Source organism: Scatophagus argus, chromosome 7 (assembly GCF_020382885.2).
Source record: "Scatophagus argus isolate fScaArg1 chromosome 7, fScaArg1.pri, whole genome shotgun sequence".
Lineage (NCBI taxonomy): Eukaryota > Metazoa > Chordata > Actinopteri > Scatophagidae > Scatophagus > Scatophagus argus.
Window position 1 is genome coordinate 4,528,172 of NC_058499.1, and position 17,766 is coordinate 4,545,937.

General features: G+C 42.5%; 1 protein-coding gene across 6 annotated transcripts in view; it reads left to right on the plus strand.

The window, feature by feature from the left end:
- ppip5k1b (diphosphoinositol pentakisphosphate kinase 1b) overlaps positions 1-17,766 on the plus strand; it is a 42,235-nt gene that overhangs the window by 12,882 nt on the left and 11,587 nt on the right. For 2 of the 6 annotated variants that reach the window (XM_046393736.1, XM_046393734.1), the window contains exons 11-27: positions 362-448; positions 769-844; positions 1,276-1,385; positions 3,597-3,682; positions 3,856-3,981; positions 7,210-7,331; positions 7,746-7,928; positions 8,399-8,540; positions 8,766-8,989; positions 9,584-9,711; positions 9,861-9,975; positions 10,428-10,535; positions 10,627-10,743; positions 10,906-11,046; positions 11,269-11,377; positions 13,449-13,598; positions 15,808-15,870. In XM_046393736.1, coding sequence (XP_046249692.1) covers positions 362-448; positions 769-844; positions 1,276-1,385; positions 3,597-3,682; positions 3,856-3,981; positions 7,210-7,331; positions 7,746-7,928; positions 8,399-8,540; positions 8,766-8,989; positions 9,584-9,711; positions 9,861-9,975; positions 10,428-10,535; positions 10,627-10,743; positions 10,906-11,046; positions 11,269-11,377; positions 13,449-13,598; positions 15,808-15,870 — 2,087 coding nt within the window. Of the gene's footprint in view, positions 1-361; positions 449-768; positions 845-1,275; positions 1,386-3,596; positions 3,683-3,855; positions 3,982-7,209; positions 7,332-7,745; positions 7,929-8,398; positions 8,541-8,765; positions 8,990-9,583; positions 9,712-9,860; positions 9,976-10,427; positions 10,536-10,626; positions 10,744-10,905; positions 11,047-11,268; positions 11,378-11,591; positions 12,397-13,448; positions 13,599-15,807; positions 15,871-17,766 lie in introns of those variants that run through there. The other 4 variants (XM_046393735.1, XM_046393737.1, XM_046393739.1 and 1 more) reach the window with 4 other exon arrangements.

Consider the following 17,766-nt stretch of genomic DNA (forward strand, 5'->3'; position numbering starts at 1 on the left):
CGATCAGATGTTCTGTGTGATCTTTGTTTGCACATTTAAAATGACTGCATGTGTCTTCAGTGTTTTTGATGACAAAGAGAAAGCACTCTTGGACTAAATGTTGCAATGAGAATCTAAGTAAATCTTTAAACAAATGCTGTTTCAAAATTGTGTTTCACCATGATTTAAATTAATTTACTTTCTCATCCTGACAAGCATCATGTTTGATGCCCAAAATCTGGAGCACAAAACCACTCACCTCCTCACACACACACACACTCACACAGACTTGCAAAGTCTGAGGCACACACAGCGTTTTGTAATGCTTTGCATTTAAATGGCGTCCTGTCCACCCCTCTGTCCACCCCTCTGCCTTATTCAGGATGGAGCTGCGCTGTGTTATTGCCATCATCCGCCATGGAGATCGTACACCAAAGCAAAAGATGAAAATGGAGGTCCGCCACCCTCTGTGAGTCTCTTGGATTCTTGGATTCTCTTACGTTTCAAATATTTGGACTTTTGTGCAACAATATTGTACAGTTTATTGTATCTCAGAAGCTTAAGGTGCCAGATATGCAAGGACGATTTCGGTAGTCTGAGAAGTTCAGGTGGTGACAATATTGTACTTCATCACAAGTTTGAAGTTCATTAAAAATAATCCAAACTGCCCCCCAGCTTCTCATTCTTCATGCACAGATGAATCAACATGTCCAGTGCGTTTGACTTTAAAGGTATTTCGCTCATCTCGTCTCTTAATCCTGCTGTTTTTGTTCTGTTCATCTCGCACAGATTCTTTGAGTTGTTTGAGAAGTACGGAGGCTTCAAGTCAGGGAAACTAAAGCTGAAGAAGCCAAAACAGCTTCAGGTGATTTGGATTGATTTTAATCTCTCGATCCTTCCTTTTCCCACGCTCATTTCTACTTTTTCTCACATTGTGACTTAATCCTTTTAAGAGTACTGAAGTCTTCCAGAGGATACACGTATGTTTACTCTGTCATGCTTCATAATTATTATTATTATTATTATTATAGACCACAAAACATTATTGTTTTTGTTGTCTAAATATTTATACTTGGGTATCTAAATCCACTCTCACATACTGTATTCATCCTGTCACTGGATCATCTCTCTGGGAAACATTTTTGAAGCTGTCATTTTTACTGTCAGTCTTTTGATAAGGTATTCACTAAGGACATTTGAAGAGGCTCCATTGTGTATGCGTGTGTGTGTGTTGAGTCTCCCAAATGAAATCAAAGATAAGAGTCAAATCGAGTACAACTGCCTCTGTGTTTCCAGGAAGTGCTTGATATCGCCCGCCTGCTGCTGGTTGAACTGGGCCAGCACAACGACTGTGAGATTGAAGAGAAGAAATCTAAACTGGAGCAACTCAAGACCGTCCTGGAGATGTGAGTGACGTCGCACGTCAAACACATACGTGCACACACACACACACACACACACACACACACACACAATCAGTCATTGTCCTCCCGTTTCAAGCCATCACCATTCATCAGCAGCCATCCACTCTCATCTGTCATTCACTATGCAGAATTAGCGTCATCTTCCAACACTCCACCAGAGTCCAGTCATTTTTTTCCCTCGTACTCACAAACAAACACTTGTTTACCTTGATTCACTCGCTCCCTCTTGAGTCTCTAACTCTTTTGCTTTATCTTTTCTTTCTCTGTTTTCTCCTGCCCACCCATCTTCCTTTCTTTCTCTCCTAAAGGGAATCCAGCTTGAATGACACTCAGTACGCACCCTCTCTCTTCTCACTTTGAAGGATGAGGTTTTACCACCCTCCTTTTCTTTAGTCTACGTAGACTGTGTGTACATAATATTAGGAGCACCTTTTCCCTGTCTTACAGACTGAGCTGAATGTAGGTGAAAGCTGTGATCACAAGCTGTGATATAAACACAGGGTTGTTTAGTCACACCTTGTGTAGGATTAGGAATCTGAATTGATATTCTGAAGGTATTCCTAATGTTCTGTACATTGAGTGTATCATTTTCGTTAACATCCATTCACTTTTATCCATTAACACCGGACACATACACAGTCAAATGCCTTTGATGGTTTCACTGTGTTTCAGTGTGTGCTGTGCTTCTTTGAGTGCATGCCATTCTTATGACTTGTCAAGTGGACTCTGACTCTCCTAATGTCTCCCTTCCTCCTGCCTCTCATCAACATTTCCACTCATTGTAGTGATCTGATGAATGAGTGTAACAACAAAATATATATTATAATAAGTATAACAAAAGTTTTATTTGATGCAGATGAAGACAGAGCTGATGAGAGCAGAAGTATGTTCACAGTAATGGCGGTGTGATTTTAAAAGAAAGAACTGTGATAATTGTTAATGTAATCAAGTGGGCTGAAAACCAAAGTCGTATTGCTCCTGACTCCAGGTGGGAGGGGTTTTAAAAAAAAAAAAGGAATGACATCAAAAGTGTGGAAGGGATTTGGTTACAAAAGATCAGATGTGCAGCACCCCACAGTAATATGTAAGGCGTGCAAGAAGACTGTAACAATGAATGGAGGCAAAGCAAACTCATTTTACCTCCTCAAGCAGAGAAGCACACGGTCAGATTTGGGGAGAGCTCAACAGCTAGTGTGAGTCCGAAACATTTTATGGTCAAGTTGTCCAACCCCAGAAAGTGTGAACCCACAAAGCAACATTACAGCAGTCCATGAAACCAAAACGATGAACTGTGAGGGTTCGTCACCTGTGAGCGACACCTTTCACATGCAAGCAGTCGTATGACCTGTTGTTAATATGAAAATATTTTTTATAGCTGCTGTCTTACAATACACACACCTGTTGAAAAGATTCAAGATATGCATAATCGCAAAGCCACCCGGCGTTATAAAAGGTGTGTGTGTGTGTGGTGTTGTGTGGTGATGCAGCAAACAAATACCAGGAATTACTCAACGAAAGCATTGTGCGATGACGTGCATCTGTTTGACGGCACTTCACATTCTCTGGTGTCCTGCCAGAGTAACTTCTGGTCCAGCGATCATCATCCTGTGGCTTTCTGACGCGTCTGCACAGCTGCCTGCCCTATTAGAGAACACCATGTGGTCATTAGTCTGCAGGATGTGCCAAATTCTTACTCAGGCACAGTGCAAGTGGAGGCTCTTGGTGTGTGTGTGTGTGTGTGTGTGAGTGCCCTCTTAAGAATAACAAAATTATTAAAATTGGCATTGATTTCCATCTTGCACCTTTTTGAAAGCAGTCAGGCACACACTCTTTTTCTTTTGTTTCAACACTGAAATCAAACTTAGAAGTCCATTGGAGTCCATTGGGTATGAAGCACCCACTGAGCGGCTGAGTTATAATCAAACCGTTTGCTAATACTGGTACTCAGTGGTGTGTATGATCCGTGTGTCAGATCTGAAAAAGCTGTTGCCTTGTTTCTGTCTTCTCTTTGACCTTTTGTTGGAATGGATGTGGAACAGAAGTCAGGTGTATGCCGTTGAATAGTTGAAAAAAATCTGAAGAAGGCAGAAATGCTTTCTGTGTTTCTGTGTGTCCTTACTGTGTATCCGTCTGTCTGTGTGCATACAAAAATTTGTCGTATCCACTTTGTGTGTGTATGTTCTGTCTCTCCAGGTACGGTCACTTCTCAGGTATCAACAGGAAAGTCCAGCTGACCTACCTGCGTAACGGCCAGCCGAAAGCCTCAAGTGAGGAAGAAGGTACAAACACACTGTTTGTATCCGTGGTAACTCTTTTTGTTCTGTGAGTGTGTATCTCTTAAAGAATTTCTTTCAAACACTGCAGGTAAGCTTTTCCTGTGCAACTCCCAGATGAAACCCTAGAGATTTTAAAGCTGCTTTAAGTCTTTCTGTGTGTTGATTACTGATTTCAGACTCTAAGAAGGACGGTCCTTCTCTGCTGCTCGTGTTGAAGTGGGGCGGGGAGCTGACGCCGGCAGGCCGGGTTCAGGCTGAGGAGCTGGGCAGGGCCTTTCGCTGCATGTACCCTGGAGGTCAAGGTACCTGCTGGACACACACTCGCTCACATTAGCTAACAGATGTGTTCATGAGCAAACTTTCTACTCTTGGCTTTGGCTCATTTAACTTCTTCAGTTGTGTTTTTTTTTTTTCCTGGTTTCCTCAAATTATTGGACCAAATTGACTGACTTTTGTGCACACAAGGAGGCAAACACACACCTACAGACACACTCCTAGATGCAAAAACTGACATTCAAAAATTCACAAACATTAACAAAGGTCACGTCTCTTTGTGATTGGGCGTCCTGTGTGTACCGTTGTTCATAAATGTTTATTTGCAGCTGTTTTCAGTCGCTCCTGTGTGAATAACTGCATAGCTGACGCGTGTGTCACAGGAGGTTGAAGGTGGAGAGGGATACTGTAGAGTCGACAAGCCAGATTTTCAGGCTTCCTGCACCCTTTTTTGTCTGTATTGCTTATCATGTGCTTTCATAGATGTGTTGTTTTAGAGTTGTTTCCCAATCTCAGGTCAAAATATAAGAGTTATTTTTTTTTTTTTGGTTTTTAGTCATTAAAGATGTTTGTTGTTTGTCACCACAACAGATGGTGTAACAAGTGAAAGTCTGATTGGAAAAACACTTTTGTTTTCTTGAGTAAAGTGCAAGGAATGTAGTTAAACACAAATTTGGCCGCCAGCCTGCTAAATACACTGCATAGACAAAAGTATTGGGACGAGTCACCATCTCATTCTAAATACACAGACCGCTTCCACTCTTCTGTGAAGGCTTTACACAACATGTTGGAGTGTTTCTGTGGGAATTTGTGCCCATTCATGCAGCAGAGCATTTGTGAGGTCACACACTGATGTTGGACCAAAAGGCCTGGCTCCAGTTCATCCCAAAGGTGTTGGATGGGGTTGAGGTCAGGGCTCTGTGTGGGCCAGTCAAGTTCTTCCACACCAAACTCACCCAACCATGTCTTTATGGAGCTTTGCTTTGTGCACTGGGGCACAGTCATGGTGGAATAGAAAAGGGCCTTCAACAAACTGTTGCCACAAAGTTGGAAGCATAGCATTGTCCAAAATGTCTTGGTGTGCTGAAGCATTAAGATTTCCCTTCACTGGAAGTAAGAGGCTGAGCCCAAACCTTGAAAAACAGCTCCATATCACACCAAAATTCTATAATAAAGAAGTGTGTCCCAATACTTTTGTCTATGTAGTATATGTGCTCACTTAAGCCTTAACTTCCTGTAAATGGAACAGTCATTGTTAAGTTTTAGTTGTGGGGAGAAAAATTGACTTTGCTTTTGAAAAAAATAAATTGGGAAATTTTGCAGTCATTTCAACACAGTCAGTAGACACCAGATTGATCATTACAGGAACTGCATCTGTATACACTTCTGCATTTGAGCTCGGCACCTCGTTTTGTGAAAGAAATTGTTAGCCAAACACTTTTATTTCAAGGTCTATATGCAGCTCCAACACGTGAGCAAGTGGACCTTGAGTTAAAATTATCAACCACTTCCACATGCACTACAACAATCTGTTTAATGTTGCTGCTTTTTAGAATCAAAGCGATGACCCGAACGACACCCGACAACCTCTGTATACCAGGAGCCATCAATAGAAGTTTCAATCTGATTTTGAGAAACGGTATTTTATATGTCATATTAGCTAATGATATTGTAAAAGAGTAATGTTACCCAGGCCGAAAACACTGCTTGCTTCATGTTGTCTACGTCGTCTGCAGTGCAGGACTTCACTGTGGACAACTGTACAACACTGTTGGAGTATATGTTGTTGGTTTATACACAGTAAGGACTTGACATGGCACCTGTAACACTGACCCTTTTAACCGGAGTGCAAAACGGCTTACAAACCCGCCTGTTACACAAAGGTTTCCCTCGTTGTCACTTTGCAGTGCTTTTAACTGAGTGATGCCTCTGTGTCACACATTCATCCTTTTTTTCCAGGCTTTCCTGCTTATTACTTTGTTTTATAGTGCATGCAAAGCAGCTCCCAAACTGCACAGAAAAACAACCTGGAAGTAGACTCAGTCTGTCCTCCTTTGTTGCTTCCTCTTCTTCTTTTTTTAAAAAACAAAAAAAATGAAAACAAGGCCATTTTCTCATCCCAGCCACTGTTTTCATGCTTCTTTCTCCACCACAAGGTCTATTAACTCTGCTCTTCTCTTCTTACCTGTTGTTACGCTGTCTAAACTACTAGCCGGTAGCCGCCGGTCCCTTGGCTGTGAGTCCCCTATTGACTTTGGTAAGAGAAGGCCTTCCTGGTTTATCACCGCTCTCGCCCTGCTCTCTCATTCTGTGCGTTCGTTGCTCCGCCCACTAACGTGCTCTGACCTCTGCTCTCATCTCTTCATGATTTTGTTTCATTTCACCTGGCGACTAGTCCGGTTTGTCCTACACTGAGATTGTTGTGGATTGTTTGTGTCGTCGTTGAGGTGATCCACTGCAGCAGATGTTGTTCGTTCACTTAGCTCATAGACGCACAGGCAGCTAAAGAGTCCTGCAGTTTGGTGTAGCGAGCTAACATGGATCATGTCACACTAATCCGACTGCATTTTTGTTTCTGTGAGTTCTTGATGTTGCTTGTTTGTTTGATGAAAATCAGGCTAACTCGGCCTGGATTAGAGCCTAAAGCGGGTGTGCATCCCCAACACGTCTCAGATCTTTTCTTGTCAGCTCAGGCATGATAACCCAAGGAAGTCAGCAGTACAACATCAGGGTATTTGGCTGTGCAGAAAAATGCATGAAGCATCAGTGTGATATGCATCCACTCCCTACAGCTACATTAATTGAAATGTATTTTGCATGTTTAAGAACTTTTATTGTCTCTCTTCGGGTAGGTGAAGTATTTGATCTCATCTTGAGGCGAGCTGTCTTCAGTAATTCACTCAATATCAGTTCACTTCACTTTCACTTCATTTTATTGGTAGCTTCAAACACACCAGTAGAGTTCACATTTAAGTGGAATGAGTCGAGACAAAAGCTTACAAGGCATTTTGAAGACAATACATTTGAACTGAAAGTGATGTTGCACCTGTGCAGGTGCTGTGTTGCCTGTGTGCCTGTTTTAATGGAAATCTTTGGTACTTTTGGGTATAATCAACACACCGTTGTATTTTATTCATCTTTTCTTTCAACTACCTCATCGACTCAGCCCTTTCTTATTGGACTTAATTATTGTGCAGTATATCTGTGCCAAAACCAAGCCAGTTAACCATCATGCCCCTCTCTTTGTGTGCAATCAGGTGACTACGCTGGGTTTCCAGGCTGTGGCCTCCTGCGCCTGCACAGTACTTACCGCCACGACCTGAAGATCTACGCCTCTGACGAGGGCAGGGTGCAGATGACAGCGGCCGCTTTTGCAAAGGTAACTCTGCTCCCATACCTGGAAGGCTAACCTGATGTCTCACTGATGTCTCACTTAAACACTTTTAAGTAAGGATTTGTGATTTCAGGCACAGAATGTCTCTTTGGTTGCTTTTTTGGTTGCTTTTTTTCTTTGGTTGCTCTTTTTTCCTTTTGGCATACTTCTTTGGTAAACTAGTGACAAGACAACTTCATCCATACTGGAATTTGCGTGCTCATTGTGATGTTCTGCTGTGGATAGAGTTGAAGTTGTTAACAGCATCTTGGCGTTGCCTTGTAGTATGACTTGAAAGTTGGCCTGCAACTTGAGATTGTTTTCATTACATCAATGAACCTAACAGTTATTAATTAATTGTTTTATTTATAGTGTTGTATGTCATTATAATACAATTCCAGTTGTCTGGGTTCTCTACAGGGTCTGCTGGCTCTGGAAGGGGAGTTGACTCCAATCCTGGTTCAGATGGTGAAGAGTGCCAACATGAACGGACTGCTGGACAGCGACAGCGACTCTCTGACTGACTGCCAACAGAAGGTGAAGGCCAGGCTGCACGAGATCATGCAGAAGGACCAGGAGTACACTCAGGACGACTATCAAAAGGTTTGTGGCCGACCAGGGATGGTGAAGTGAAAATTTGATGATGATGCAATGTCTCGTTTGTCTGTAAAGCTTCAGATATTCTGTATATCGTCTGCACATGCTTCTCAAGTCGCTTTCAACCTTTCCAAAGAACTGTGAAAATATTCTAATGTAAATCTCTTTCCCATTGTGACTTACTACACATACAGTATTGCTTGTGGAAAACAGATTGGTGTCCAAGCTGAAACCGATTCAAGAATGAAAGCAATAAAGTTACAGACAGTGAATAATATATGACATAATAAATCTCTTCTTACACTTTATCCCTTATTCTTCTTTATTTAAAGGTATCATTTATCTCAATTAATAATAGAACTACATGATGGTATCTAGAAGCTTCTTTCTGCACATGCTGAGGTCATACGTTTAATGACTAAAATGAGAACAAAAAGCCCTTCCTGACTGCATATTCTGTTTCCATTGTGTCCCAGCTTGCACCAACTGGCAGCCCGTCGCTGGTGAACTCAATGGAGATCATAAAGAATCCGGTCAAAACCTGCGACAAGGTGTACACCCTCATTCAGAGTCTCACCTCACAGATCCGCAAGAGACTGGAGGATCCCAAGTCTGCAGGTAGTGTGAACCTGCCTTCAGGTTCAGGTGTACAGAAGAACCTGCAAAATGTTCTGTAAAAGCTGAGGTCTTTAATAAAGTCTGTAATGCATGACTCAGACTCCAAACAAAAGTTCAAATGTGCCCGTGTTCTGAGCAGGTAATTGTAGAGACGATAACCTGATTTAGTTTAATGTTCAGATTATTTTGAGATCATAATATGAGTCATCCTGCACTTCTCCACAGACCTGCAGCTTTACCACAGCGAGACGTTGGAGCTGATGCTGCAGCGCTGGTCCAAACTGGAGAGAGACTTTCGCATGAAGAACGGCCGCTATGACATCAGCAAGATCCCGGACATCTACGACTGCATCAAATACGACACACAACACAACGCCTCGCTCGGACTCGAGGACACGCTGGAGCTGTTCAGACTGTCCCGCGCCCTGGCTGACATAGTCATACCACAGGTTAAAGGACAACGGCCGTTTTGCTTTGAAGCACATTTCTGGTTTTCTCAGGCTCTAATTTACTGAATTACTAACATTTGAATATTTTATTTGCAGTAAGAGATTTATGCCAGGAAAACTTACTTACTTACGTACTTAAATTATCTGGAAGACTTGGGGAATGTCAGGAATGTTAACAGATGGGTCATATTGTATGAGAAGGCATTTTGCGGACAATTTCACACATTTATTGCATTAAATGGTGGCTGTGAAACCAACAAGTTTCCCTTTGACCATAAGATCAGACCTCACTCATGTGGGAAACAAAACTATGATTCAGCACTAAAAATGTAAATACATCATAAAGTTTGCTATAAAAAATGCTTCAGCATAATTTTGGAGCCATGGAATTTTATATCGAAGGCCGCCATGCATAAATGTACCACATCATTATCTGTGTTCACCTTGTGGTTCATCAAGCCCGTTTTGCTGTCTTCTGCCCCAGAATATGCCGACCTAAGGCTACATCTCCTTATGACCGTGAAGAGATAGATTGAAAAAGAAGAGGATGAAAGTTTTGATGCCCCCCCCCCCCTTTTTTATCATCCATATCAGGAGTATGGCATCAGCAAAGCAGAGAAACTGGACATCGCGCAGGCCTACTGTGTTCCTCTGATGAAGAAAATCCAGCTGGACCTGCAGAGAACCCATGAGGACGAGGCCGTTAACAAACTGCACCCCCTGTGAGAATACAAACACAAACATATGTGTTTATGTGTGCATGGGCTATACCCATACATGCTATAGTATATACAAGGTGTGTGTTTATGGAGGTTACTGGTGCTGTGTTGACTGACAAGCTTTGCGTCATTTCCTGTCCCCTGGTGCTCAGGTATTCTCGTGGCGTGATGTCCCCTGGTCGTCACGTCCGCACACGTCTCTACTTCACGAGCGAGAGCCACGTTCACTCACTGCTCAGCATCTTCCGCTACGGAGGCCTGCTTGATGTAAGCTGCAATTCTTTGTGATGGTCCTTCTTTCTGTGTCTCCTGATGATACAGTGAGAGTAGGTCTGGTTTGGGTGATTATTTTAATGTTGCTGTAAACAGGTAAATGTTTAGATATTTTTGAATAAGAAGCTTGTTGGGTATGGTGAATATATCGGCAGAGGTCTGTTCTAAAGGTGACACACATGTGACCGTTGGCCAGCAAAGCCACAGTCATACTCAGCTTAGTCCACAGTAAGGTTCAGCTGTGATTCAGGATAATCTCTTGATTTTGATTTAGCTACATCACTTGGTCCTAATGATTCATATCTTCTGTTGTACATCATTATTAAGGTTGTTGACATTATTACCTCATTGATGTGAATGCAGGTCATGTTTCATGTCAGGTGTTTGATATGATATGGCTATTCACCTTGTTTCCATGTTTGTGTGTGTGTGTGTGTGTGTGTCAGGAGGAGAAGGACTGGCAGTGGAAACAGGCGATGGACTACCTGAGTGCTGTGACTGAACTCAACTACATGACACAGATAGTCATTATGCTGTATGAAGATAATGATAAGGTCAGCTTGCAGAGAGTATTTTTCTCATGTGTGTTCTGTTAGCATTAGAGCTGCAGTTTCATACATATATTTCTGTCTGTGTTGCTGGCAGGAGCCCACCTCAGAGGAGCGTTTCCATGTTGAGCTTCACTTCAGTCCAGGAGTCAAAGGGTGTGAAGATGAGGAGAATGTACCTCTTGGCTTTGGCTTCCGCCCAGCGTCCTCAGAGGTGTGTGAACGTGTGTTTGCTTAATTTGCATTCTAAGACGGTGCAGTTTTTGTTTGGGTCATGTTAAACTCAGTCTGGCATGTCGACAGACTCTGGCTGTTATTGCTGACCGCACCTGTGCACATAAAGTACATTTCTTTCTTGTGTTCTCCAACCAATCAGAATCAAGACAAAAAGCCCAATCAAGGCAGTCTGGAGGACCTCTCCCAGGACCAGACAGACCAGGCACTTCCTGTCTCTGAGCCAATCAACATCCAGCGGAGGTCCCCCATGATCCGCAACCGCAAGGCAGGCTCCATGGAGGTACTAGAACGTAGTGTTGGCAGGCAGGTGTAGTGCTGATAATGACAGAACCAGCCTGGTGTTTGTTTTTAGATTTTTCCACATGTTTGTTCTTGTCTCTTTTCAGCTGTGCAGGTTTTTTTGTATCAAAAGTGTTATGTTTCTGTTTGAGTGAACGGTAGACATCAGGCCCTTGATTAAGTGTAGCAGCTCTTCTCAGTTTTAACCCTGGTCTCCATTCAGGTTCTCTCTGAGACCTCCCCCACCCAGTCCTCCAAAGGCTGCACATCCCACCGACTCTTCCACTCGTGTTCACGTCAGTCACCTGAGATCAAACCGACTAGTGGCCTAGGTGGGTAACTCATTTCTTGTGTGTGTGGTTGAGTGGTGAGTAAGAGGGAGAGTGTGTGTGTGTGTGTTTCTGCCACCTGTCACATTGACCTCACAACTGATTTATCTCCAGCTGCCATCACTGATCCCCCCTTCATCACAAGCTCTGGCTGTGATCCCCCTCACACCTTTTCATATCTCTCTCTGTCTCTCCCTTTATTTACTTTTGTTTATAGGTCTCTCTTTTCTTTCCATCACTCCCTCCCCTCCTTCCCTCGTCCTGACAGTCACATAGCTTCCACCCCGGCTTAGCTTAGCAGCAGCCAGACGGGATCAGACTCCAAACTATGTAGGCAAGAGGTCAGCGGAGGGAGAGTTGCGTTCTCAGCCAACTGCAAGAGCTCTGATACCCCGGCTAGGTGATAAAGTGACAACATAGGGAACATACTGTGGGTGTTTCTGTCCCCTATTTTTAAGATCCTTACAGGAAACAAACCAAGCTTCTGAAGACCAAATCGACTCACTAGATTCTGTCCTCTGATGCTTGCAATCTTGCTTTTTATTTCAAAGTAAATTGCATTGTTGGGCAGACTTTGGTCTGGTCGGTGGTCCGTGTTAAAAGGCCTAAAATGTTCCAAATCAGCTGTATGAGAGGTCTTCTTGAGTGCCTCTCTGTGTGCTTCAGGCTGATTTAACCTCTACCCTAATGAAAAGTCCTTGAAGGGTACTTGTCTTGCTGTGTGTACAGTTTCCATGTGACCTCAGCCTGCTAACACGGTGACACTCACACAAGCATGAAAGCCTGTCGTCTAAATCAAGACGTGTGGAGAAAACCATAAAACCAGGAGTGTGGAAACAATTTCTGTCACACGTGCTTCACTTGGCTTTTCAAATCTGCGTATCCCACTCAGCTACGTCAGACTGCCTCAATACGGAGGGCAGTTTGTTTTCTTTGTTTGTATAATTAAAACCTAAACGATTTAATTAAACTGAGTAGGTATGCGGTGGAGAGGAAGGAAACCCATTTTAAGTAGTCTCCAATATGGTATAAAGCTCAGATTTAATCAAATATAATCGGAAACGAATGCAAAAAAGCGCAGGTAAACACATGCAGGGTGGGTGTAGTTCTGCTTCTGCTCGCATGTGTTAAACAGCCTGAGCTTAATTATCACAAGTGTGAAAGCTGCAGTTGGTTCTGCGTTTGCATGATTGCAGCTCCTCGGTGTACTGCCGAAGCTGAGCCTGTCAGTTTGTTATGTATAGTAAGTGTGAGGCTGCTGAGTGATCCCTCCCTGTTCATCACCCGCAGCAACAACACTGGCAGCACAGGTCACAAGAGCGGCATGTGTCAGGGACGACCTCTGTTAGCGAGCTGCTTTTCATACCCTCAGACTGTTTTTAGAACAAAGAAATGAGGCGCGCACACACCCTGCCGCCATTTAAATACATTTTATTTCTGTCTCCGAGATTTCAAAGATAATATTTCCGCTTCTTCTGATGTGATCTACAAACCCAGCATTGATTTAAAATATCACAGTAAAGAGCAGGATAAGCACATGAGAAATGCACCAATCACCAACACAAATTCCTAGTAATGTGAAACCTCTTCACTTACAATGGCAATAAAGTCTTTTCTGATTTCTGATTTCTGAAATGGCTGTTTGCTGTTCACAGGGTCTGAAGCGAACCCGTTTCCACACTCAGCCTGTTCGTTACGCCTCTGCTGTTTTTGCATACAAAACACACACGTGTCTGTAAGCACTTGTGCAAACACTCTTGTTTACACACGTGTGCAGGTGTTATTCATGTGTTCGCTGTTGTGAAAACCTGCGTAGCTTGCTCGTCCAGCATCAAACAGCCTTGTTTTTCAGATTGTCCATAAAACAGATATTTTAGTTTATCATAAGCCATCTTTTGTGAAAAATGATCCTGAAGTTGAAGGATGAAAATCACCCAAACTGAACTTACAGCAACAGCTTATGATTAATGATGATTAATAATATATTAATGGCATGGTGTGTAATAAAAACTAATATTCACCCCGCACACCTCCCCCCCCTCCTCACCCCTCACCCCGACTCCTCCTCACACAGGCTCGCTCTGCTCTGGCCTCTTCAGTGCCTCCGCCCTTGGGGTGTCCTGTAGCGCCCCCAACCTGCGGGACTACGTCCGCACGCACCACCACCACCACCGAAAACCACCTCTGTCCCCTGGCAGTCTGCCGTGTCAGATTGGCATGTTTGGTATGTTCACATCACCGTCCATCCACCTCCTTCTCACGGCGGGTTCTTTTCATCTCTGTCTCTTTTTCGAGAAGGTCTCCAAACTCTCTTTTCAGGCTCCAGAACATCTTTTTTTCCCCTCTTCTACTTTTTGCTCCCTAAGCTTCAGATACTTTGGTTTTTAGTATTTGTCACTTGCTGTTTTAGCCCTTCTTTCGTCTCCCAAAACGAACCAGCAGTTTCAATCTGTTGCATCACATATCCTGAGTGATTTATTTCGTAGTGTGCATGATGAGGGCACTGATTTGACGGCGAGTGTTTGACTGTGCAGCAAACGCTGAGCATGCAGCCTCACATTGGACTGTGTGATGTATCACAGAACTGATCAATGCCCTTCCATATCAGCATGTCTGCTCACTGATCACATGATTTGTCTGCTTGGGTTGGAATGTGTCGAAATGGTCCGGCTCTTTGCATGTTGTTTTTGCAGTTTGTACCATATCCTCTTTCTGAGAACTTAATTTCATAATCCATGGTAAAGTAGATTTTGTGTCTGGAAGCCAGAAGTCTGGCATTCTTTTATTAATCACAATTTACAGTAATCCTTACATTAAGAAACTCAGCCTGTTATTTGGAACAGATATACTTTCAAGACCCAATAATCCACCTTTTAAATAATCCCCAGTCACATTCTCCCTCCCCAACCTTTTTCCTCAGTCTCATGTTGGTGAGTACAAGCAAACTGGTTTTACAGCCACCATGGGGTCCTTTTATAGCAAGTTAAATCATCCTAAACATCTGGATGAAATATCATCCTCCTGATCACAGCTGTCGTGGTTCTTTGTTTCGTACTTTCCACTGATGAATGTGACACGTTCGCAGATCAAGTCTGCAGATGATTTTACAAGTAAATTATATGCAGGATTTTTTTTTTCTCACTGCGGATTTGAAACACCAGAAACTGAGCTGTTCAGTTTATCCACCGGGTGTCACTCTGACTGTGCACACTGCCAGGAGCAAACAGATGCTTTCCTCCCTCAAGTCTGTTACATCATGTACTGCTGTCTGAGAAACAGGTGAGAGCTCGGGCTGACGTCGGTGCTGTTCATTTAGGGGAAGAGAGGGCTGCATCAGGACAACATATTATTCATTTACTGGAAATGTGGAAAGAAGATGAAACTGTTTTTTATTTTTTTTTGAGCCCCCGCACAGCTCCGTCAGATAAGTTCAAACACCACCGTCTTCAATACCATCCCGTCATGTTCCAAATGTGTTCTTTTGAATTTTAAACTTGATGTAATTTAGCCGTATTAATTATATGAAAATTAATTATATTCTTGTGATTTAGTGATTCTGTATCCTGAAAAAGAGACCAAGCCTCTAAATGAGTTTGGTTTTTGAAAGGTTTAGTCAAGTTTGCATTGCCACTATTACTACTTAAGCTAGTCATTTCAACCAATTATTCATTACTTTAACGCAGTGAAAATCAAAATTCTTAAATTAACAGTGGATCATTTGGATGTATGTGAAAGGGTGTCATCAGCTGCGTGGAGATTATAGCATCTTTCAGTATTTTGTTTTTGTTTTCTGGCCCACAACAACTTTTACCAGCATCATTTTCAGCCATAGCAGGAAGCTGTTTTCCGTGAATGAGCTTTTAAAAACCCCCAGCCAATTTCCTACTCGGCAGCAAACAGCAGTTCGAGACTAACTAGTGAACATTTAGCTGTTAAAGAGCCAAATATTTCACTCGGGAGTTGGTGAGGAGACCAAAAACCGAGCTGAAAGGAGAGTGAATACTGGTCTTCCATGTGTCAGGTGGCCAGAATCACAACTTAAGTTATAGTAGAGATAAAACAAATGATGAACTACCTAAGATTTTGTTACATTTGGACAAGGAAAAAAAGCAGTTTGCATTCACAGATTGTTTCCCGTCAGCGTCACTCCTCCTGCATGTTTACAATCCAGCCAGAACGTCCATCATCTACACCACAACCTTTCTATTCACTTTCTCCAATAGCCTATTTCCTCTTTGTTTATTCAGAGATCACTCTCGTTTTCACGCATGTTGGTTGGCGGACAGACATACATGATGAATTGACAGGCCAACTATCTCATTCTGTTTCTCTTTTTTTTTTTCTTGTGAAACCACAAACAAACACACAGGCCAACAGGCAGGCACAGGCTCCAGCAGTCCCAGTAATACCAGTTACCTTTCTTATCTCCTCAGAGCTGTTCTCTATGCCGGCAGTAAAGAGATTTTCTGTGTCGTTTGCCAGGCATCCGACTAATGGTATGTCTGCTTTTATTCAAGTTTATTTCGACACTCCTTCAGTTTTTCCTGTTATCTTGCATGACCTTTTTGTGGGGAAACCATTTCCTGTGTTTTTCCATTTTTTGGGGGAGTTTGGCGTTTTGGATGCGTTAATTACATTAAACGTCTCCAAGATTAAAAATTACAAAAAAAAACAAAAAAAATTGAGCGTTTCTGTTTCACCACACACCCTCGGTGTTTGTTGTACGTTGTGTTGTTTTCGGCTCTCACCTCTAACACCACCTGCTCTGCCTGCACCTGTAATTTGCCTCTCTGATCCTGCTGTTTTTTCACAGGATAGATGGATGTGCCTTATGTGGAATATATCTATATATTCTGTTGATTATTGTATAGATATATTTCCATTTGTAGATAATCTGCGCACATATCATAACATATCTGCACTTTTTGTTCATTTTAAATCATATATTCTGTTCTTCTCTTAGTTGGGGCTATACAATTTGAAGAGTAGCTTAAAGCAACATTATGCAACTATTTGACGTGTACATAACCGTTTCTGTCATTCCCGTTCTGCGCCCTGGACTACCGTTCTTGCGCTAAATAACTTAGGTTAAGTGAGTAGGAGCAATTAACACTACGCCACACACCCAACTGTTGGTCTTCAGCTAACAAGAATGCACGCATTTATTATTTTTCCAAACTACTCTGTGCAGCTCTCCAACATATGACAGCTACGTTAGCTGGGGAAATAGGAATATGGAGTGCTGAATTTGACAAATTTACTGTTTATCAGTTCACAAATGAAACATGTATTTGGTTGGAAAAACAATAGGCGAAGTGTTATATGGGCTGAGCCTCATTGGATAATATTTTGTTGTGGAAAATGAATGTTAGCTTGTTAGCTCAGTTAGCCATGAAGCTGTAATTGGTCCTACAGTCTGACACTGCCTGGACTGGGAAATCTGAGCACTGGGGAGTGTTGGTGTTTGCGCCGCTAGCTCAGGCCCTTTGGACAATCAGGGTTTGGAGGTTTTCTGACCTTACAGTTAACAGCAGTTGGCAGTCAGTTTAACAGCAAATGAAACAATTTGTCCATCTGGAGCGTCCATAAATGAGAGAGAGTCGAGACAGAGCGCCCAGAGGACATCAGAGGGAACAGAATTCTGCTTGGAGCTGTTGTAAGTGAATTGCAATCCAAAGCTGTAGAGGGCGCCGTGTTGTACAAATTGTTGCATAATGTTGCTTTAAAACCAAACCAACCAAACTGACACACCCTGGAGTACACTTCTGCATCACTGCAGCGAGGTGAGAGGTGACACCAGGAGAAGTCGGCAAAGAAAAGGTTTTCAGAGTGTATCGAGTTACTCCTAGAAGCTCCTCATAAAATCAAATGGAGAGAATGTTTCTTTATGAGTTTGTTGGAGTGCAGCTTTGTGCCTTCACACCAAAACACATGAGTGTGTTTAACTGGATTCATTCATCAGTTTAGGCTGTAAAAATGTATTTACAGTCATGGACATTTTTTATTTCTTGAAAATGTATTCATATTTCCCACTTAAGTTTTTATTGGCTCATACAAATTTAAAATGTCATTTTATTAATTAAATCAGTGCTACATGCAACTCTTTGATAATCTGTTCATTGTATCAGTCATAAATGCCAATTCTCTGGTTTTCAGGTTCTCCAGTGTGAGAATTTTTTCTCCCTCTTGAGTGTTTGCCTTCCTCTGTGTTAACACAGTAATTCACAGATAAAGATAAGCTGTGGATGCTAACCGTCTACTGTAGGTATTAAAGGTGCAGCAGCATTAATGGCTAATGTACAGTTAGCCTGTTGGCTTTTCACAGTTGGTCTCTAACATGATCGAGTCCATTTGTGTCTTCGCTGTGTTCAATTCAGTCGTAAGTATCCCTC